Source organism: Phyllobates terribilis, unplaced genomic scaffold (assembly GCF_046119375.1).
Source record: "Phyllobates terribilis strain yellow unplaced genomic scaffold, ASM4611937v1 Scaffold_2__4_contigs__length_985480577, whole genome shotgun sequence".
NCBI classification, from domain to species: domain Eukaryota; kingdom Metazoa; phylum Chordata; class Amphibia; order Anura; family Dendrobatidae; genus Phyllobates; species Phyllobates terribilis.
The window spans coordinates 329,197,034-329,220,517 of NW_027362762.1; the positions used below are offsets into that span (position 1 = coordinate 329,197,034).

Genomic DNA, 23,484 nt, shown 5'->3' on the forward strand with positions numbered 1-23,484 from the left:
CTGACACCGCACCCACCCATCTGGGCACCATATACATATCTATTCACACCCTATTAAAGGGCATATGAATACTGGGGGCAGCATGGTGGCTCAATGGTTAGCACTGCTAGGGTCCGGGGTTCAAATATCACCAAGGACAACATCTGAAAGGAGTTTGTCTGTTCTCCCTGTGTCTGCGTGGGTTTCCTCCAGGTTCTCCGGTTTCCTCCCACACTCCAAAGACATACTGATAGGGAATGTAGATTGTGAGCCCCAATGGGGACAGTGAGGATTAGGTCTGTAAAGTGCTGCAAAACATGTTGGTGCTATATATTTATATAAAAACAGCCATAGACCGTTTCTACTCACTCGCCTTTTTAGTATAATCTTTATATAGAGTGTGTGTTATGGAGTCCTCTACTGTATTTTCTTATGACTGATTTCATACACAGGAATACTGAGGTTTCTTTCTGGGTTATTCCACACACTGTGGCGTTTAATAGAGCCGGTACAGCAATTGCTCTGTGTCTGTGAGCAGCAATTTCAAGCTGCGTTTAGGTGACCAGAATATTCTTTAATGGGATTAGTGAAGACATGTCTGCACTCCTCACTAATTTATCTCCTATATCTCCATTTGAATCCATGGTATTTAAAATCTTCACTACTGATACAAGCTGTAGGTTACCGCTCTATGATGAAAACATTGGGGTGTTGTACAGTTTGTAGCAAGTGCTGTATTTGTGTGTGTAATTTAATAGGATGCAAACTGCAGTAAGCCATGTTCTTTTAAATAAATCATAGCCTAATGCTGCATTCATTGTTGTGTGGATACGAATATAAATAGCGCAGTAGATGTCAGGGGAAAAACCTTCACTCCACATACTTGTGCATCATCGCTATAGATTCCCTGCATTTCACGTGGTCCATGCCAAACGTTAGAGAAAAGCGGCGAGCCAGCTCCTTTATGTTAGAGAATGACGAGGAGGACTGGATGGCACTGTCATGGGCTTCTCTGTGCTCCAGAAACAGCTGCAGACACATCACCATGCAGGGGAAAAAAGCAAAGCTGTAATGGGTCAAGTCTTTTTCCAGAACAAGGACATTTTAGTTTTGTTAATTTGCATTCATTTTCAGCTGTCTCCAAATGACCTTCCTTCCTGGTGTCAAGGGGGGCTATTTTTGTTCTACTAAATGAAATGGCAAGCATCTGTATTTGTCTAATAACAAGACCATAGACGTGATAAGTCAAGCTTTCAATTATGTGGCTAGATCAGCCAGCAAATATGCATTGCTCTCACAAATCGCAACACTCCAGCTCACACATTACTGTCAGCTTACACTTAAAGGACAGTTTCAGAAATAAAGCAAACATGCAATTTGTTTGATGAGAACAAGTTGCTATTAACATTCATGTATTATATTACTTAATATGTTTCAAAAATACTACAGCAATGCCATCAATTCTAATACATGGGTAGTTTTAGGAGTAAGGGCCCCCATGCACTTTAGATAAAAGTTGGCTGCACCTGTCGATTTCGGAGGGATAGGCTGACCATCTAATGTCAGGGGACTTCCCACCTCCACCCATGACAGAAGAAGGAGGAGATTGAATTTCAATCTCCTGATCCTTTTGTTTAGCATGGAGATAAGGTGCTGCCAGATGATTCTGACAGGGACGCTTTCATAGAGAATATAGGAACGAGTCAAACCACTTAAGCAATCGTGAGAGATTGCCGTCAGCCGAACAATAGTTTGGCTGACAATTATGTATGGCCAATGTCTTTTGTACATGAAATAATTTTTGGACTACATATAAAAGGTATCTTGTTTACCTAATGATTCCAGATTAGATACAACTCCACATTCCAGCCAGTGCAAATCTAGAAACATGTAGTATAATGTTCCTACATTTACACTAGCGGGAATGTGCAGCTGTCCCCGATCTGTGATCATTATGTAAACAAGATATCTTTTATATGTAGTCCAAAAATTATTTCAGTTTCAATAGACAGTTGCCCTGTGGTTCCTATTAAGGCACCCTCACTCAGTCCTGCTAGGAGTCCATGGTACATTACACCACTGATTGGTATCATGAATCATCTACATATAAAAATACCTAGTAGAGGGAGGATTCCGTGACATAGATGATTTGGACAGTATTGTTGCGATTTGGTGCAGACACTGTTGGTGACATGGTTCTAAAAATATTTCATGATTTTGTGACTTAAGACAAGTATCGCTGTGTAACCTGTACATATATGTTGTTTGACATCAAACATGCTGGCCATGACTATATGCAGGAACATCAGTTAAACCTGGATGAGTCTGTGCATTTATGTCTCGTTATGTTATAGAGAATGCAGCACATGCAAGAAATGTTAAAAATCTGTTGTGGCAAAACTATAAAGAGGAAGAAACCATCAGACAGATCTAGGTACGTCTTTTGCTGGTGTTTGATGTTTTTCCTACAACAGCATGTTATTTCATTAGATATCTGACACTTTGTGGCCATCAATGTTATTACCATAAACACTTACTCCATACAAACATTTTACTCTTATTTTCGGTAAACAGAATGCAATCTTTTGGCCTTTCCAGGAAGTTTCTTCCAATATTCACACATGCACCTACAAATACACAGCTTCTTCCAGTGCTCTGACCCATACGTAAATACAGGCTCTGACTTCAGAGGTAGAATACTGCAAATTTAGGCCAAACATGTAGGCATGCCCAAATTTCATGTTTTTTTCCCAAATCGATTATCGGGAAAAAAAACAAAACAAAACTGAGACATGTCTGATAAAGATGCGATTTGTGGCTTAAAAGCCATTCAAGTTGACGGGTCTTTCAAAAAAACTTGTCACCATGCAGATGTCAATAGTGTTGCACAGTAACGCTTGTCCTATTTTTACTGTTTAATAGTTAGAAACTTTTTACTGGCATACAAGAAAAATGGATACTGTAATGATGGAGAAAGCACATGGACTAAAAATGGATTAAAATCAATTGAAAAACACTGATCCAAATCAATGTGTTATTCTTGAACACAAAAATAAAGGACGTCTGAATGAGGCCTGACTCCAGCAGCCACCTAGGTCCAGGCTTCACATTTTCAGAGCTGTGATAATTGTTACATTAAGAGAGAACATGATATTCTGTACAGCATTCTAATTTTATACAGTGACAATCAATATCTTTATAGTTGTTTCTTACCTGCTTTAAGCAAAGGACCAGTGTTTTTGCACTCTCTATCCTGTTGTTTTGTCTTGTTCGACTCAGGGTCTCTTTAATTATATCACCAAAATCATTGTAAGTCTAAAATATCAATTTAGAAATATGTAGGTCATTGTACTATCCATACTATCCAGCTTATTTATTAATTCATGCAAGAATAAAAAAAATCAAGCAGTTAGTGACCCTGCACTTTGTAGCCCCTTGAAATAATAACAATAAATATTAGGCTATGAAATTGTTCAAATCATATAGGGGGTGATTCATTAAGGTGTTTACACCAGGAATCTGGAGTAAACAATTAGAAGAAAAAAAAATTCCAGCATCAGGATCTTTATTAAAAACACTCTTTAATGTTCATAAGCAGCACTGTGGCTCAGTGGTTAGCGCTGTTCCTTTGCAGCGATGGGTTCAAATCCCACCAAGGACAACATCTGCAAGGAGTTTGTATGTTCTCCCCGTGTTTCGTGTTTGCGGGGGTTTCCTCTGGGTTCTCTGGTTTCCTCCCACACTCCAAAGACATACTGTGAGCCCCAATGGGGACAGTGCCGATAATGTCTGTAAACTGTCTGAATTGTAAAGCACTGCGGAATATGTTGGCGCTATATAAATAAATAGATAATTATTGATATAGGCAAAATATATATTCTTGTACCGTGTTAGCCAGTAGATAGAAAAATATTTAGATTTGAGAGTCCTCAGTGGTTGATACCTTCTAATGGCTAACGGAAAAGATGGTAACAAATTGCAAGCTTTCGAGACTACTCAGGTCTCTTCATCAGGCATAGTATACCACAAAATCTGAAGAGTCACATACACAATACATACACAATAAGACACACAAGGAAAAAAAATGCACTAGGTAAGACAGGTGATGAAAAGCAGAGTTATTATGGGAGAGGTAAACAGTTCTGGCTATAAATATTTTAGCAGTTAATAGATAAGGAGTGTGAAGGTTTTATTGTCCTTTGACCAGGTCCAGTGTTGTGATGGCCTCACAATTCTGAGGAGCACATTCCTTAGTTGATGTAGAATGACATAAATCCATGTGACACATTCATTCCTGCTCTGAAAGTGTTAAAGGTCATCATCAGTTTATATTCTGAGATTCTTCTTTCTCTTTGCGATTTGAAGTTATCTTTTAATACTAGTAATTTCATATCTTTTATGCTGTGATCAGGGGAACAAAAATGCTTGGCTACAGGCAGATCTATTCTTTTTTCTTTTATTGTGTGGTGATGATGATTCTTCCTTGTTCTAAGTTTTTGCCCTGTCTCCCCTACATAAAGACCCCCAGCTGGACATTTGGTACATATAATTAAGTACACTACATTAGATGTGATACAGCTGAACGTACCTGGGATCTTATAGTCCTGATGTGAATTGGGAATCTTTATCTTGTCTGTGGTCGTTATAAACGGACAGGTTTTACATTTTTTCTGGTTAAAAGGAAAGGTACCTGTAGCTGGTGGAGATGACAGGGAGCTTCTGACAATGATGCTTCTTAGATTTGGGGGCTGCCTGAAACACAGAAGTGGGGGGTCTGGAAATATGGATTGTAATCGGGCATCTTTTGTAGTAAGGGTTGTAGTTTCCGTACAGCTCTTCTTAGCGCCTCCAGATTTGGATTGTAGGTGACTACTAGAGGCACCCGGTTGCTTTCTTGTTTGGTTTTGTAATGTAGGAGATGATTCCTTCATATTCTGGTGGCTCTTGTAATCTGGTTCTCAATTGTTCTCAGATGGTAGCTCTGTTTCAAAAAGGTCTTTCTGAGGCCATCAAGGTGTTTGTCTCTATCCATCTGGTTGGAACATATCCGATTGTATCTGATGGCTTGGCTGTAAACAATAGAGTTTTTTATGTGTTTTGGATGGAAACTGTCCCATTTAAGGTATGTAGGACGGTCGATTGGTTTCCGGTACAAGGATGTCTCTATTTCATTGTTCTGTAGCTTGATGATGGTGTCCAAAAAGTTAATTTCAGTACAGGAGTAGTTGAGTGTTAGGTTGATGGTGGGATGAAATCGATTAAAGTGTTCATGGAACGTCTTCATTTGTTGCTCAGACCCCGTCCAGATGATTAAAATATCGTCAATGAAACGATAGTAGGCCAGAGGCCTGATGGGACATGAGGACAAAAAGTCACTTTCAAGCTTGGCCATGAAAAGATTTGCATACTGTGGAGCCATTTTACTTCCCATCGCTGTACCAGTTTCCTGTAGATATATGTTGTTATCAAATTCAAAGTAATTGTGGGTGAGGATGAATTCTGTAAGTTTGACCACAGAATCAGCAACAATTCCTTTATTTTCTATGAAGATTTTGCAGGCATTTAATCCATCCTTGTGTGGGATATTAGAATACAAAGATTCCACATCCATGTTGGCCAGGATGGTTCCTTCTGGTAGAGGACCTACTGCTGCTAGTTTATTCAGTAGGTCTGTCGTGTCCTGAATGTAGCTGGGTGTACTCTTTACCAGTGGTTTAAGAACACACTCTACCCATCCAGAAACTTGCTCAGTAAGGGTGCCCACACATGAAATACCGTATATTCCGGCGTATAAGACGACCTGGTGTATAAGACGACCCCCCTACTTTCCTGTTAAAATATAGAGTTTAGGATATATTCACCGTATAAGACTACCCCTTTTCCAACGCATACCAAACACCGGTAAAAATAAAAAAAAAACAGATTTGAATTTAACATGGTCCTTTTTTAATTTAAATTCTTATGACATGCAGGTATATAGCAGGAAAACTGTCACTCATAAACATAAGGCATACAACAACAACATTACTATCATCCATTTTCATCAGCGGCATACACCGGTACCCGACAATTTACAACAGAAAGAATAGAGCTTCACACATAGATTAGATAGATAGAAACATGTCAGTCACATATATATGAAGTACAGTGACATTGTTGCTTACTGTACTTGTCATTTAGTGTAAAGGATTTATTTAAAAAAATATTAGTGCTTTCATGCACCGTCTCTTTAAAAAAGCCGGCCGGCAATTCAGCATCTGTACCCGACAATTTAGAATAGAAGGAATAGAGAATCATACATAGATTAGATAGATAGAAACATGTCAGTCACATATATATGAAGTACAGTGACAGTGTTGCTTACTGTACTTGTCATTTAGTGTAAAGGATTTATTTAAAAAAATATTAGTGCTTTCATGCACCGTCTCTTTAAAAAAGCCGGCCGGCAATTCAGCATCTGTACCCGACAATTTAGAATAGAAGGAATAGAGAATCATACATAGATTAGATAGATAGAAACATGTCAGTCACATATATATGAAGTACAGTGACAGTGTTGATTACTGTACTTGTCATTTAGTGTTAAAATAAAGGATTTATTTAAAAAAAAATTGGCGTGGGATTCCCCTTAATTTTAGTCTCTAGCGGAGGTTAAGCAGACAGCTGGGGCAGATGTTTGAAGCCTGGGAAGGGGGTAATACCCACGGAGCTTCCCAGACTACTAATATCAGCCCCCAGCTGAATACCTAGCCTTTACTAGCTATTAAAATGGGGGACCCCCCCAAAAAAATGACGTGGGGTCCCCCCTATTTTAATAGCTAGCAAAGGCTAGGCAGACAGCTGGGGGCTGATATTAATAGCCCAGGAAGGGTGCCATGAATATTGTCCCCCTCCCAGGCTAGAAACACCAGCCGTCAGCCGCCCCAGAAATGGCGCATCCATAGGATGCGCCAATTCTGGCACTTAGCCTCGCTCTTCCACGCTGCCCTGGTGCGGTGGCAGGGGGTAATAGGGCCGGGGTTCATGTCAGCGCCAGCTGCCATGAAGCCCAGGTTAGTAATGATGGGCGTCTATAAGACACCCCCATTACTAACCTACAAAGTGTTAAAAAGAAAAAACACACACTACACCAAGAAAAAAATAATTTATTTGAAATAAACCACACCATTTTATTTAATTCTTAGTTTACTAAAAAAAAAATAGTTACCTGTCCACGTTCCTGCGCTGATCTCCCATGCACAGCTGTCACATCTGGAGATGGTGACAGCTGTGCATGGCTGCTGTAAGCTCACGCTGCCGGGAACACGTCCGCTCCCGGCAGCGGGAGCCACTGACTGAGGCCACCGGAGTGCATTCAGTCAGCGCAGCTCCGGAGACCTCCTTTACGGCACTGCTGTACCGTGGGAATTTCTCACGATACAGCAGGGCCGTAAAGGAGCTAACCGGAGCAGCGCTGCCTGAACTCTGGCGAACCCGCTTATGCAATGACGGGGCTGCTTTACGGCCCCGTCATTCTAGCGGCGGCAGCGGTTCAGAGCGGTCACATTCTATGTGGCTGCTCTAAACTGGAGATCTTCGTGGGACACTCGTGGACTACTACGGAGGGGTAAGGATAAGGTTGTGGTTTAATATTTTATATTTTATTACAGGAGATCGATGGCTTCGGGGAATTAGGTGTCTAGGTGAGTATAGGTGTAGTTTTTTATTTTTTACTTTATTTTAGGTGGCGATCGGCGGGGACAGGTAATGTATGAACTAATTTATTGTAGGTAACCACTGGCCACCAATGACATGTATTTAACATTTATTGGGGACACAGTAGGGCAATTTATATAGCAGGATCAGGCTGATGGGAACTACTGCTCCCATCGAGCTGATCCTGCTAGCAGGAGTGGACGGGGGACAGACATAGGCCGATGGGAGTAGTAGTGTCACATCGGCCTATGTCTGCCTGCACGCACACACCCGCACACATCGCACAGACACCGCGCACACCCGCAGACATCGCACAGACACCACACACACCCCCAGACATCGCACAGACACCGCGCACACCCGCACACACTCGCAGACATCGCACAGACACATCGGACAGACACCGCACACACTCGCAGACATCTCACAGACACCGCACACACCCGCAGACATCGCACAGACACCCCACACACACTCGCAGACACACGCACAGACACCCGCACACACCAATCATGACGGGTCTGGGAGGTGAGGCTGACCTGTGAGACCGTGGGAAAGTTCATGTGAGTTCATGCAATGCAGTCAAGCATGAACTCACATGAACCCTCTGAGGGCACCGCGGCGACTTCAAATGAACAGCTGATCGGCATCACCTGATACCTCAGCTGTTCATTTGAAATAACCAGCGGGAAAGCGCAGCACAGAACGGGAAAGCCGGCGGTGAAGTCTTTTCACTGCCGGCTTCCCCGCCCGGGTCCTTCGCTCCCCGCTCCTTTGTGCTGCACTCCCCGCCCGGTCCTAACTTACGATCTGGATGGGAGGTGGCGAGGGGAGCGGAGGATCGGGGTGGGAGGCTGCGGGGAAGCAGTATGGGGCTGTGTGATTGTTTAAAAGCCGGCGGCTTTTTACCGCCCGCCGGCTTTTAAACAATCAGGAGAATTCTCCCACGCTGGGATGGCATTCTGATGACAGGCTGGATCTCAGCTGAGCTCTGCCATCCAGCTCGTCATCCTTCAGAGACACTGCAGAGCGCAGGCATTATGGGAACTTCCGATTCCGGTATTCGATATTGTAATAGTATCGGAATTAAGTATCGGAATTACGATACCGCGAATATCGGCCGATACCCGATATTACAGTATCGGAATGCTCAACACTACTTGTCACAGAAGCGATGCGAACTTCCCAGCTCCGGACACAGCGCAGCGCTTCTGTGACAAGTGAAAGCTGTCGGCACAGAAGCCCTGCGCTGTGTCCGGAGCTGGGAAGACACTGCGATGCGTCAGAAAAGTTCGCTAGGTTCTGTCTGTCTCCGCTGCTGGGAATACGCTGCGCTGTGTCCCAGGCCTGAGAAGACACAGCGCAGCGATGTGTCAGTTTCAGCACAGAAGCGCTGACTGTCTGGACCTACCGCCGCCGTATTTTAACTCCCTCCACCTTATATTAACTCCCACATGGCAGGGATACGGCCACGGCAGCTTATTAACACGCCCAGAGTATCCCCGCATGTCAATTTCTGAAAGTTCAAAAACATTAACGGCGTATAAGACGACCCCAGACTAGACAGAAGATTTTTCAGTCTTCAAAAGTCGTCTTATACGCCGGAATATACGGTAATTGGTCTTCCTGGATTTCCAGATTTGTGGATTTTGGGGAGCATATAGAATGTCCCTATTCTTGGACTCTCTGGTATCAGGTCATCGGCTCTTATGGATTCATCAGGCAGACACGATACCAACTTGTTTACTTCCTTGTAATAGTTCTGTGTAGGATCAGACTCCAGTTTTTTGTAGTAGCGCGTGTCCACCAGTTGTCTGTTTGCTTCCTTCATGTAGTCTGATGTGTTCATCATGACTATTGCACCACCCTTGTCAGCAGGTTTAATGATGATTTCTTTGTTGGTTTTCAAAGATTGTATGTCCTTTCTCTCCTGGGCACTGATGTTGGATGCTTGTCTCCTGTTTGTGTCTAAGATGGTGGATTTTATCACATGTCTGAAGGAGTCTATATATGTATCCAAATGAGGGTTTCGTCCATGTGGAGGTGTCCAATCTGACCTCTTCTTGGTTGTCAAGATCCCTTTTCCTTCAGTTAGGGTGGGTTCTGAATCTTCTGTAGCATTGTAGTATTCCCTCAGGCGCAGTCTCCTGAAATAATTTTCCATATCACTACAGAGTTCAGTTTTATCTAGGGCCTTAGTAGGACAAAATGAGAGTCCTCTAGAAAGCACGGTCAGCTCCGCTTTGTTTGGTGTATAATCTGAGAGATTGATGACACAATTTGCAATTTGTTACCATCTTTTCAGTTAGCCATTAAAAGGTATCAACCACTGAGGACTCTCAAATCTAAATATTTTTCTATCTACTGGCTAACACGGTACAAGAATATATATTTTCCCTATATCAAAATGGAGGATACCAGAATGTACCGCATCTTCATGGAACTTAAGCCACTTCTGAAGAAACGTGCACAATTGGACAGCGACATTTTTTTCTTATCTAAATGCAAAAAGGAGAATCTAATTCCCAAAGGACTCTGGATTACAAACCCAATTCTTCATACCTACAATACTCATTATGCACAAAACCTTTGCCACAGGACTTCTGAGAGACTAAGGAACCACCTTTTGCATGTCTTCTACAGCATCAAGAGTAAAGTCCAAGGGCAATTTGAAACTCGGAGGAAAACACTTGCAGAAAACACAGAGCAAAAATTACAGCAATACTATAACAAACTACGGACCCTTCTGATTCATAACAAGGAAAAGAAACTGCACAGATTGCGCCTAAACTCAGGATGATATACAAACAGTTACAAAACAAAGCCAAAACCTGACAATTTGGACAACCACTCCATTCCAGACAAAGAAGCATCTAACTGTGTCATCAATCTCTCAGATTATACACCAAACAAAGCGGAGCTGACCGTGCTTTCTAGAGGACTCTCATTTTGTCCTACTAAGGCCCTAGATAAAACTGAACTCTGTAGTGATATGGAAAATTATTTCAGGAGACTGCGCCTGAGGGACTACGTCAATGCTACAGAAGATTCAGAACCCACCCTAACTGAAGGAAAAGGAATCTTGACAACCAAGAAGAGGTCAGATTGGCCACCTCCACCTGGACGAAACCCTCATTTGGATACATATATAGACTCCTTCAGACATGTGATAAAATCCACCATCTTAGACACAAACAGGAGACAAGCATCCAACATCAGTGCCCAGGAGAGAAAGGCCATACAATCTTTGAAAACCAACAAAGAAATCATCATTAAACCTGCTGACAAGGGTGGTGCAATAGTCATGATGAACACATCAGACTACATGAAGGAAGCAAACAGACAACTGGTGGACACGCGCTACTACAAAAAACTGGAGTCTGATCCTACACAGGACTATTACAAGGAAGTAAACAAGTTGATATCGTGTCTGCCTGATGAATCCATAAGAGCCGATGACCTGATACCAGAGAGTCCAAGAATAGGGACATTCTATATGCTCCCCAAAATCCACAAATCTGGAAATCCAGGAAGACCAATTATTTCATGTGTGGGCACCCTTACTGAGCAAGTTTCTGGATGGGTAGAGTGTGTTCTTAAACCACTGGTAAAGAGTACACCCAGCTACATTCAGGACACGACAGACCTACTGAATAAACTAGCAGCAGTAGGTCCTCTACCAGAAGGAACCATCCTGGCCAACATGGATGTGGAATCTTTGTATTCTAATATCCCACACAAGGATGGATTAAATGCCTGCAAAATCTTCATAGAAAATAAAGGAATTGTTGCTGATTCTGTGGTCAAACTTACAGAATTCATCCTCACCCACAATTACTTTGAATTTGATAACAACATATATCTACAGGAAACTGGTATAGCGATGGGAAGTAAAATGGCTCCACAGTACGCAAATCTTTTCATGGCCAAGCTTGAAAGTGACTTTTTGTCCTCATGTCCCATCAGGCCTCTGGCCTACTATCGTTTCATTGACGATATTTTAATCATCTGGACGGGGTCTGAGCAACAAATGAAGACGTTCCATGAACACTTTAATCGATTTCATCCCACCATCAACCTAACACTCAACTACTCCTGTACTGAAATTAACTTTTTGGACACCATCATCAAGCTACAGAACAATGAAATAGAGACATCCTTGTACCGGAAACCAATCGACCGTCCTACATACCTTAATTGGGACAGTTTCCATCCAAAACACATAAAAAACTCTATTGTTTACAGCCAAGCCATCAGATACAATCGGATATGTTCCAACCAGATGGATAGAGACAAACACCTTGATGGCCTCAGAAAGACCTTTTTGAAACAGAGCTACCATCTGAGAACAATTGAGAACCAGATTACAAGAGCCACCAGAATATGAAGGAATCATCTCCTACATTACAAAACCAAACAAGAAAGCAACCGGGTGCCTCTAGTAGTCACCTACAATCCAAATCTGGAGGTGCTAAGAAGAGCTGTACGGAAACTACAACCCTTACTACAAAAAGATGCCCGATTACAATCCATATTTCCAGACCCCCCACTTCTGTGTTTCAGGCAGCCCCCAAATCTAAGAAGCATCATTGTCAGAAGCTCCCTGTCATCTCCACCAGCTACAGGTACCTTTCCTTTTAACCAGAAAAAATATAAAACCTGTCCGTTTATAACGACCACAGACAAGATAAAGATTCCCAATTCACATCAGGACTATAAGATCCCAGGTACGTTCAGCTGTATCACATCTAATGTAGTGTACTTAATTATATGTACCAAATGTCCAGCTGGGGGTCTTTATGTAGGGGAGACAGGGCAAAAACTTAGAACAAGGATGAATCATCATCGCCACACAATAAAAGAAAAAAGAATAGATCTGCCTGTAGCCAAGCATTTTTGTTCCCCTGATCACAGCATAAAAGATATGAAATTACTAGTATTAAAAGGTAACTTCAAATCTCAAAGAGAAAGAAGAATCTCAGAATATAAACTGATGATGACCTTTAACACTTCCAGAGCAGGAATGAATGTGTCACATGGATTTATGTCATTCTACATCAACTAAGGAATGTGCTCCTCAGAATTGTGAGGCCATCACAACACTGGACCTGGTCAAAGGACAATAAAACCTTCACACTCCTTATCTATTAACTGCTAAAATATTTATAGCCAGAACTGTTTACCTCTCCCATAATAACTCTGCTTTTCATCATCTGTCTTACCTAGTGCATTTTTTTTCCCCTTGTGTGTCTTATTGTGTATAAATATGTGACTCTTCAGATATTGGGTTATACTATGCCTGATGAAGAGAGTAGTCTTGAAAGCTTGCAATTTGTTACCATCTTTTCAGTTAGCCATTAAAAGGTATCAACCACTGAGGACTCTCAAATCTAAATATTTTTAGATAATTATTATAATGACTAAAGACACCATTCTGAAATGAGTTTGATAGTTATAGTAGGTTTTGGAGTTGTGATATTTTTCATTATTTTGAATTAAAGGGTGTTTTAATGAAGATCCTGATGCTGGAATTTCTTTTTGTTCTCATTGGCTTTCCTGTGGCACCACAAGTTTCCCTGCATTGATCCTTCATTCATATTTGGGTGAGGTGACCTTTTTTCTTCTAAACTAAACACCTTAATAAGTTGCAATATTTTTGCGTAACTTGAAATTTGCACAAAAAAATATTGCAACTTGGCGTTTCATGTTCTTGTTTATGTTGTGCTGTTGTGATACTACAATTTCCCCCAGGATCAATAAAGTGTATTGTATTCACAATAGTCGCTGATCAGTTCTGGGATTTGGGTGGGATCGGCTGACTTTTATCTAATGCGAATGCGGTATCTTTAATGATTAATAGAAACATATGCATTATTCATGCAAACAAGGATTTTTTTTTATTATTTTTCAAAAAATATACAGGAGAGCCAAAACATGGATTCCTCCATTGGCTGTTGGATCTGCGCATAGATTAGGCTCCAGCTATGGAGATATTTTGGGGGTTTTCTACTGTTAATTTTAACATTTTATATTACTTTTTTTTACTATTTTTCCACATCTGAATAGGGTACAATATACCTCATTCCTATACATTGCCAATAGGATGTCAGCAGAATCCCAAATGTGTGAACAAATAGTGCCCTGATTGGATTTGTCACCAGCAGGTAGCAATACATTTTTCATAAGCTGCATAAAGTGACAATAAATAGAAAACTAACCGATCAGTGTAATATACTGCATTTTCCAAATTTCTGAACAGATAGTCAATCTCTTAACATAGTTGATTGTAATAAAGAATGGTTCATAAAGGAGAATGTTCAGTGTAATGCGAACAGAAACACATAGTAACGTAAGAAAGAAATGCTGGACATAGGGTTGTAATTTACCTTCATATACTGCTTATAAATCTCGGCTACTGCAGACATTTCAACTACGCTGGAAGCTATTAGCTTGCAATAAACAGCCAGCAGCATCCTCTTCCTATGTAAAATAACCAGGGTCATGTCCTCATTGGTCTCAGGCACAACTGCGTCTTAAAATAATAAAGGACAGTTAGTTCCTCCACAGTGACACATAAATACTGGACAAGTGATAATTATATGACATTTCATTTTTAACTATAACAAAAAACCCACAGCAGTAGTGCTTTTAGCCTCAGATGATACTGCCCTCATTGTGTGCCGCTGCTGGCACAGATCTGACAATAGTTTTATCCACAGTAACCCTTCATATAGGAGTTCTAAAAACAGGCGTCTTAAATGTGACTATCAAAAGGGTCAAAACTTCTAAAACCTAAGAGATCTGCTGCCCTTTACATTGTCTGAGAAGACTACAAAGACTCCCCCAAAGGATGGTGTGCACTATAACAGCCACATAACGCTTGTGCAGTCATGTTTTCTAGTATCATTATTTGTACGCAATTTACAGTATTTATTCATATGTATTTGGTAGAGTTATGTAAAACTGGAAAATGTTTTCAACGTAAAAGTATGTTTCAAAATAAATTCAATACACATACATAGGACTGTCTACTTTGGATAATCCCAAGAAGGGTCACTTAATCGAGTTAACCTAAAAGATTTGTAGGACCTTGGTGCCCTCATCAGTACTCCATGGCAGCTGGTATAGAGCCATGCGAACTTCTTCGGCTGGCACATAAATGCTGGAGTCCTGGGCGCCTCACATCATTACTAGGCCTCCACATTGTTCACATCAGTACCTGAGGCAGCTGAACCAGGGCATTGTCAATTTCCTCGGCTGGCACTCAAATGTTGGTATCAAGTGGGTTTTGTCACGCTAGTCAATACTCACGGACAAGCTGCGAGGCTTGTGTAGTCAAGAGGTCCGAGGTTAAAAGCCAGGAGGGTACGTCATAGACAGAGGTGTGAGACAAAGGCATAGTCAGGTCACAGTGTCACAGTCCAGGGTCAGAATTCCAAAAAGGGAGCAGATCATGACAAAATGGCTAGGCAAATGCAAGGTCAAAGGCAAATCCAAGGTTGAGCAACAAAGATAAGAATACAAGACTAGGAGCACAGAGCGCGCGCACGCACACACACCTCGTGCACAAAGCTACAATTGGCAGTAATTTAAGGCAGAGAGCAGGCTAAATATCCAGGTAATTACCCTGAGCAGGAAACACATGGATGAAGCCCCGACACACCCTGACTGGACATCTAAACTGTCACTCAAGACACTGACAGCTCAGAACGCCCCAGCATCTGATTGGACAGCTGAGTTGTCTATCACCATACCGACAGCTCAGCACACCCCTGACCTAGATTGGATGGCAGAACTGTGCGTCCAGAACACTGATAAGAGGAATCATGACATGTTCCTCTTACAATTACTAGGCCAGCAACTTCGTCTATGTCAGGTACTCCATGGAAGCCAGATCAGGACAGAGTAAACTTCCTTGGCCGGAACTTGAATGCTTGCATCTTGGGTGCGGATGCAATTACTAGGCCACCAACTTCGTCCCCATCAATTTTTGTTGGCAACTGCACAAGGACAGTGTGAACTTCCTTGGCTGGCACTTGAATGCCAGCATCCTTGACTCCTCCTCTGATTACTAGGTCTAAGATGTGGGCACTGTAGTGTCGGCCGAGGAAGTTCACACTGCCCCGATCCGGCTGCCATGGAGAACTGCTGTGGTTGCCGGCCAGGTACTGCAAATCTTTTTGCTCAACTCATATCATTTCACAATAAGATGTTCACAAAGTGTCACTCAGTGGTCAGCACTTATCTGCAGGGAAACCTGATAGTAACTGTACAGTCTCCCTGCAGCGCCACTACAGGGATAATAAAACATTACACACTGCCCATTAAAATTATTAGTCTCTCTGTGTAATAGAGTATAGAAGTTCTGCATTACACAGACCATTCCTCATTCCAGCCAAGACATGAAAATCCTGAATGCCGGACCCCCCTATATTAACTCAGAATTCCTTGATAGGGTAAACCGTTTTGTGAACTAGAGATCCACTTTAATGGACTAATTTCCATGTACATGTATGTAAAGAGTAATAGATGACCATATAGCTGACACTAGGAGCACCGGTCACCTCTGCTTTGGGTGTACCGTTCGCTGCATTTATGTTACATTCTCACTATTCTGAATTTTAACATATAGTAGATGTTATTTAAATATATTGTGAAACAATTCTAAATAAATCACCTTTCTCTTCCTGACCCTGGAAAACGTGTTGACGGACAAAGGAAAGCAGCTCAGACTCCAGGACTGAATCTACACAGCCAAGCATTCTGCCTCCTCTATAGTGTAGTAACATAAGGAGGTCACACAGGGAAAGAAATGCCTGAAAAAGACGTGTTAGACAAAGGCATTCAGGCCGGGTTCACACAACCATACTTAATCTGTCATACAGAGGAGCAATGCTCTGGTGGTACAACAGTTAGGTTACTGCCCCTACTAAAATTACAGAGAAGCCATATTGCATTATTGAAATGGGAATGGAATATCTCAGCAATCAACAATGAGTAGCATTTACTAAAGTACACTCTCCATTTTACTTACCCAATATATTGCAGGGCTCCTGGCTCATATCTATCCTCTTACGGGCATTATCTGGAGATAATGTGGACGAGGGGTTGAGAAGACTGGACACCATCACTCACCTGCTCGCCTATAAATTGATCTTTATGACCCAAGTATTTTCTACACAGCTGACAAAACTGTTTCACCCGAGTTGCATAGAAACTAAGCTCTTCCTAGAAATTTGCCAGAAAAAAAAATTGTTATTGTATTAACTTCTCTATGCAGAGAAAAGTTCAAGAAACGCAAAAAAGTTGCTAGAACAAAAGGATATTTTTAATATAGTGCTAATAGTCTTCACCAAAGGGGTGCGGCTCACAGCATTCTCTGGGGGTCTGTCTTTAGGCTGTTCTGTATAGTTACCCTGTGAGCAAAGCCCCTTTGTAGATGCCATAAAAATAAGCACTAAATAAAAATGACAATATCTATGGAACCGTATGGCGGATTTAATAATAAAACTGTATGCTTAAGGGACCAGAGGGAATAAAGAGCAAAAACGGGCCCCTTTTTACACGGTCACAGGTCCTCTTTAAGTTATGTGTAGTAGCTACCTTTGTGATTCATGTGCACTTAGTCTGTACAGCTAAGTACTGACTCTGTAAACCACATATACCATATTTTTCTGAGTTTAAGACGCACCAGACCATAAGACGCACCTAGGTTTTAGAGGAGGAAAATAGAAAAAAAAATTTAAGAAAAAAAGGTGGTCATGATGCCCTGTTAAGAGGGAGGGGGTCTGCTGCTGACACTGTTATAGGGGTAATGTCCCCCAATTCTGTTAATATGGCCCATCCTGGTATATATGGCCCCCTCCTTCCCGTTATACATGGCCCTCATCCCCATCCTGATATGCATGGCACCCCAATCCACCATTCTGGTATGCATGGCACCCCAATCCCCCAGCCTGGTATGCACGGCCCCCTCATCCCTCTTCCTGGTATGTATGGCACCTTCATCCCTCTTCCTGGTATGTATGGTACCTTCATTCCTCTTCCTGGTATGTATGGCACTCTTCATCCCTGTATGTATGGCCCCCCTCATCCTGGTATGTATGGCCCCCTCATCCTGGTATGCTTGGCACCCCCTGATCCCCGTCACGCTGCACAGAAAAAAAAACAATCATACTCACCTCCTCTCTCCTCCAGTGCTGTGTTCCGCTCTGTGCCCGAATAGTCACTGCTCCCCACGCCGGGACTGCGTGCGCATGAATATTCACCACACCCATGGGTGCGGGCACAGTGTGCCAGTTATTAAGGATAATTAATATGCATTTTCTTTAGTAGCGGGCACAGTGTAGGCTGCAGCAGGCGGCTGCTGCCTCCTGTGCACAGTTACTCCGCCACTGTCGCTTGCCCCACATCCCCCATCACCCACAGCATTTATGTATATTGGACTATAAGATGCACCCCCCACTTTCCTCCAAAATTTTGGAGGAAAAAAGGGCGTCTTATAGTCCGAAAAATACGGTATACAGCATTATCTCCTTGAAGCAATGCTTCTAGTATATAAATTTTTCATGTTTCAACATTCAATGGAGCATTGCTCTGCCCCGGTCTATTGAGGCCTGCTGGCACATAGAGAGGTTTTACATTAGACTGGGTACACCTTGTTGCGGTGAGATGTCTTTTGCGCTTTTTTGGTTGGAACAATGTCAACTAGGTACACTACATTGTTTACATGTTGCTTTATGCAGGGTATTTGCTCAATTTATTTTTACCCTAGGTTATGTTTGTTAATGGCCACAGGGTGAATGTGCACCTAAGTTTAGGTAGACAGCAAAACAAATTAATTATAACAAAAGAAAAAATTGGAGCTAAGTACCTGTGTATGTAGATCTTCTATGATAGGTAACAGCTGCCATAGAATGCTATAATACGTGCATTGGAGAGCAGGCAGCATCAGCTAGACAAGGAAGATAATATATATCGATTAAATAGTTTGCTTAACTTGTGAGTAAAGAACAACTTCACTTTTATAGTGGATGTTTGTTTTCTATCTAAAGAAGAAACTGTATAAAAAGTGGTGGAATATTGCTAGCATTTGCCATAATTTCCTGCATGGTGGATGTCCAACTGACGGGATCCCAAAAAGTAAAAGAGTCACAGCACTAGTTAAGAGGTGGGGCTCCTTTAAAGTATTTACCTCCATATTAGCGCTACCATCTATCTAACTGCACCATAGCCTTGGCTTCTTCTGGGTCTGTATAGGAACACAGAGAGTAAGCTCTGTCCATTGGTACGCTGCATATATAGGGAGTCCAGAGGTCTGATCCATCATAGAGCTATATGCCATACCATAATCAGAGAGAAATACCCCTTTAAATAGGTCTTCTGCCCAAGTTTGTGAAATAAGGAAGATTTTGTCAAAATGATGCAGCAAAATAGTAGCTTCAAATATAATACTGATGTAGATGACGGCCATGCAGCCAAGGAGTAGGATTTCTGAGGTTGTGTTATCCATTATATTACAAGACACATAAAGGGATATGTACAGCTGCGATGCCCATATTTTTACCTCAGCTGGCAAGCGTTGTCGCTGCGCATCAAAAGTAAGCAGTTCAGACGTCTTCTGATACAGATCCCACTCACTGAGGTTGTGAGCACTGTAAATGACAGACATGGAAGACAACATCACACATTAATATATGTCTAAAAATCATCGGGAATGGAAACGAGTGTAAGTAGCAAAGGTCCTGGAAATGGCAAATTGTCCGATGCATTTATCGCTTTTTGTTCTACTTTTCTAAAATATTCAATCTGATTTAAAAGAAAATTTGGACTATCTGACTCTCAGCAGCTTCCTGCATTAATCTAAAAGAATGGATCTGCAGAGGGGTTAGAAGTGAGACGTGAATACTGGTTCTGAGTTGGCTTTTTCCTTGCCATTTCTTTTAATCTCACCACCTAATACTGTCGTTCCCAAGTGCCGATTTACAGAACCTCCGTTTTCTCATTGACAATTTACACTAATTTGCGATTATCACAGATAATCAAATTCTCTTTGCGGCCATCCGTTTTATAGTTTTTCTGGATGTTGCTACTCTTTTATTTGGTAGTTTGCAAAACTACAGTAAAAATCATCATAAAAAAAAAGAATGTGAGAAATGAAAGTGTGCTTAAGGTTCTGTTTTGTCTTAGGGTCACCAAGTCACTGCTGTAGAAGGTGCTAATTTACCTTCTGTAGGTTCAGGAGGGATTTTACTTCCTTCTTACAAGGTTAACTAAATCTTCTCTGTTCATGCTGTGAGGATGACCTAGATAGAACAAAGTGTCCACCAAAACCAAAAATGTACCTAAATGTTGAAGAAATGTATGAATAGGTACAGGAACCGTGCGGGGTTACTTTAACCTCTACAGAAGTCATTTCAGATTATTACTTTTTAAACATCAAAGAATTAAAAAGGATTGTCCACTACTGGGCAACATTGCCTAATCAATTCAGGACCCTAATTAAAATAAAAACTATGGATACTGACTTCCAGCAGTGGCGCAATTCCAACGATGGGGGCGCCGTTGCTCCTGGGGAGAGATGTGACAGCTGCAGCCAATGAGAAGTTGCTCGTCAGCTGCAGCTTTTACTATTTCGTCAGAGCAATTATCTTCATGAAATATTGATGAGCTGAAGCCGCTCATTGGCGGCAAGTAGCATGTGACGCAACAAGTCACTCTCCAGGAGCAGAGGCACCGACATCAGTCGGACGGCGCTGCTTTGGGGGTTAGTATCCACTGTTTGTATTTAAACACTTGATTAAGCAGAGGTTGTCCAGTAGTGAACGACCCCTTTAATTTAAAAATGTCATGTCATATGAAGATCTAGCTGGATAGCAGGTCTTAGCACTGAAGCAACACATGCAATATATGAAAGAGCTTTGCAAATGGCTCACTTGTGAAAAGCTGCGAGTCTTCTTAGCGTGCAGGACATCGGATGCACATCTTCTGCAGTCACAGGCTCTTCTCCCTAAAACAAAAGCTCTAATGGTTCACTTTGAACTAGCTAGGAGTACTTAAAGGGAACCTGCCACATGATTAATACTGTCCGAACCATGAGTAACATAAATCCGGAACCGGCTACTGCCTTTTAAACAGTTTAACATCTAGCAGTATTTAAAAAAAATCATAATTAAAAGTGCAGCCGTGGACGAGGGGATTAGTCTAAGAGGCAGATCTCTGCTGATTTCTCCATGCCCACTCAGCAAGACTGACAGGTCTCTGCCTATACACACTCCATCAGCTTAGCAGAACAGGCGAGGAGAAGCTTTCAACTAGTTTTTTTTTTCATAAACACTGCAGTGATTCACAGTAAAATATAGATGTTTAGAATGCAAGAACCAGGGGCGGACATATCATATTGGCTGCACCAGGACCCAGAGCTGGAGGGGGCCCGCCAGCACCAGCGACTATTTCAGCTGGACGCACCTTTAGTTGAAATGAAACGTATTGCGGAACAGGGGGCCGGCAATACACACAATCAGAGGCCGGCAGCTGGCGTCGGCATGCACGTGACTGAAGGTGCACATTATCCCAGGAAGGGGCCCAGGATGAGAGAACCTACCCCAGGAAGGGGCACATTACCCCAGGAAGGGTCCAGGATTGGGCACATTATCCCAGGAATGGGCACACTACCTCAGGAAGAAACACATTATACCAGGGAGGGGCCCAAGATGGGGCACATTATCCCCTGTAACGGGCCCAGGATGAGAGAACCTACCCCAGGAAGGGGCACATTACCCCAGGAAGGGGCCCAGGATGAGGCATATTACCCCAGGAATGGGTCCAGGATGGGGCACATTACCCAAGGAAGGGGCCCAGGATGAAGAACATTACCCCAAATTGGGGGACATTATACCAGGATGGGAACATTACTCCAGTAAGGGGACCAGGATGGGGCATACTATACCAGGAAGGGACACATGAACCCAGGAAGGGGCCCAGGATGAGGCACATTATTCCAGGAAGAGGCACTCTACCCCAGGAAGGGGCACAATGACCCAGGAAGGGGTCCAGAATGGGACACATTATCCCCAGGAAGGGACACACTACCCCAGGAAGAGTCTAGAATTGGGCACATTACCCCAGGAAGGGCACACTTCCCCATGAAGGGGCCCAGGATGGGGCACATAACCCCCAGGAAGGGGTACATTACCACAGAAAGGGGCCCAGGATGAGGCATAATATCCCCATCAAGGGGCACATTACCCCAGGAAGGGGCCCAGGATGGGGTATATTATTCAGAGGAAGGGGCACATTACCAAAGGAAGGGGCACAGGATGGGGAACATTACCCCAGAATGGGGGACATTATACCAGGATGGGTAGCATTACCCCAGTAAAGGGAGCAGGATGGAGAACATTGTACCAGAAAGGGGACTATGATGGGGCATATTATACCAGGATGGGACACATTACCCCAGGAAGGAACCCAGGATGGGGCATATTACCCCAAGAAGGGGACCAGGATGGGGCACATTATACCAAGAAGGAGGCCTGGTTGGGAGACATTATCCCAGGAAGGGGCCCAGTATGGAGGACATTATTAAAGGAAGCCTGATTATTACCTGATAGCATGCTCTCCCACCCCCATTACAATAGAAGACCCTGATAATGTCTTCTCCCACCTCCCAATTAATTATGATGCTATCAGGGCCTTATAATCAATGTGTATGTGAGAGGGAGGGAAGGAAGGACACAAGATAGGGGCCCGGGATGGGGCACATTATTCCCAGGAAGGGGCCCAGACTGGGGGACATTATACCAGGATGTGCACATGTTCAAGATTTGCAGCAGAAAATTCTGTTGGAAATCCTGATGTGTTAGCAGGAAAAGTGCTGCGTAAAATACATAGTTTTGACATGTTTTTTTACTTGCGTTTTTTGTTGCGTATTTTCCCCACTCATTAGTATGAGTGGAAAACGTTGCAAGATTTTAATCTGCTGCAAATCTGCAAGGAAAAACTAAGCAACGTGAGCATGAGACTTCAGGAATCTCATTCACTTTGCTTGTACTGTAAAACGTTGCTTATTTTCAGCAACAATAACGCAATGTGTGTACATAGCCTTCAAATGAATTGGGGGTAGAGTCTCAGAGACTGATTAATTTATATTTATTGGGCGACGGAGATTATAGTTAATGGGGGGCACAATTCTGGCTTATCAGTTTATATTTTGAATGGTATGTGGCTAATAGTATATTAATGGTGGGGTACATATTTCTTGGCAAGACTTTTTATTTGGGAGACAAATGTATGTATACAATATATGTGACCTTGTTATTTTCAGGGCTGCGGTGATCAGCATGACAAGACGAGTTGTGGCTGGGAGATATCGACATGAAGGTCTGACCAGATGGAGAAGAAACAACAAAAAAACGACTCAGATGAAACATCAGCGGTAGGCATTGGATTAATTATTTATTCATTATACTGTGGGACTTGGAGTAATTCTGTTATTTGTAAAACGACCTTCCTTAGGCCAAATTCTCACATTTGTGTGAAAGGTCCGTGAGCTGCCAGATTTTTTTTTTAGCAGAAGGCACAAAGGCTCAGAGTTTTACAGGTCCATTCACATATCTTTGTAAATCATGAATCCGAGAATGAGATCTGTGATACTGAGAGCGTGTCTATTTCTGATCCAATTTTGAGGACAAACTCAATGGGTCTGTGTGCGGTCAGAGAAAAAAAAAAATCAGGCAGTACACCGACACTTCACACAGATAAAGGAATGTAGACTTATTATGTATAGTATAGTCCCGTAGTATATAGTGT

General features: G+C 42.4%; 1 protein-coding gene across 3 annotated transcripts in view; it reads right to left on the bottom strand.

Annotated features, from left to right (window-relative positions):
• The window catches only part of LOC141207720 (cohesin subunit SA-2-like), a 126,197-nt gene that overhangs the window by 11,211 nt on the left and 91,502 nt on the right, over positions 1-23,484 (bottom strand). The window contains exons 21-29 of one of the 3 annotated variants that reach the window (XM_073664433.1): positions 22,986-23,057; positions 20,610-20,683; positions 19,241-19,328; positions 18,548-18,628; positions 16,810-16,902; positions 16,352-16,490; positions 14,061-14,200; positions 3,193-3,294; positions 863-1,008 (exon numbers count right to left, since the gene is read on the bottom strand). In XM_073664433.1, the coding sequence (XP_073520534.1) occupies positions 863-1,008; positions 3,193-3,294; positions 14,061-14,200; positions 16,352-16,490; positions 16,810-16,902; positions 18,548-18,628; positions 19,241-19,328; positions 20,610-20,683; positions 22,986-23,057 (935 nt within the window). Of the gene's footprint in view, positions 1-862; positions 1,009-3,192; positions 3,295-14,060; positions 14,207-16,351; positions 16,491-16,809; positions 16,903-18,547; positions 18,629-19,240; positions 19,329-20,609; positions 20,684-22,985; positions 23,058-23,484 lie in introns of all 3 variants that reach the window. The other 2 variants (XM_073664432.1, XM_073664434.1) reach the window with 2 other exon arrangements.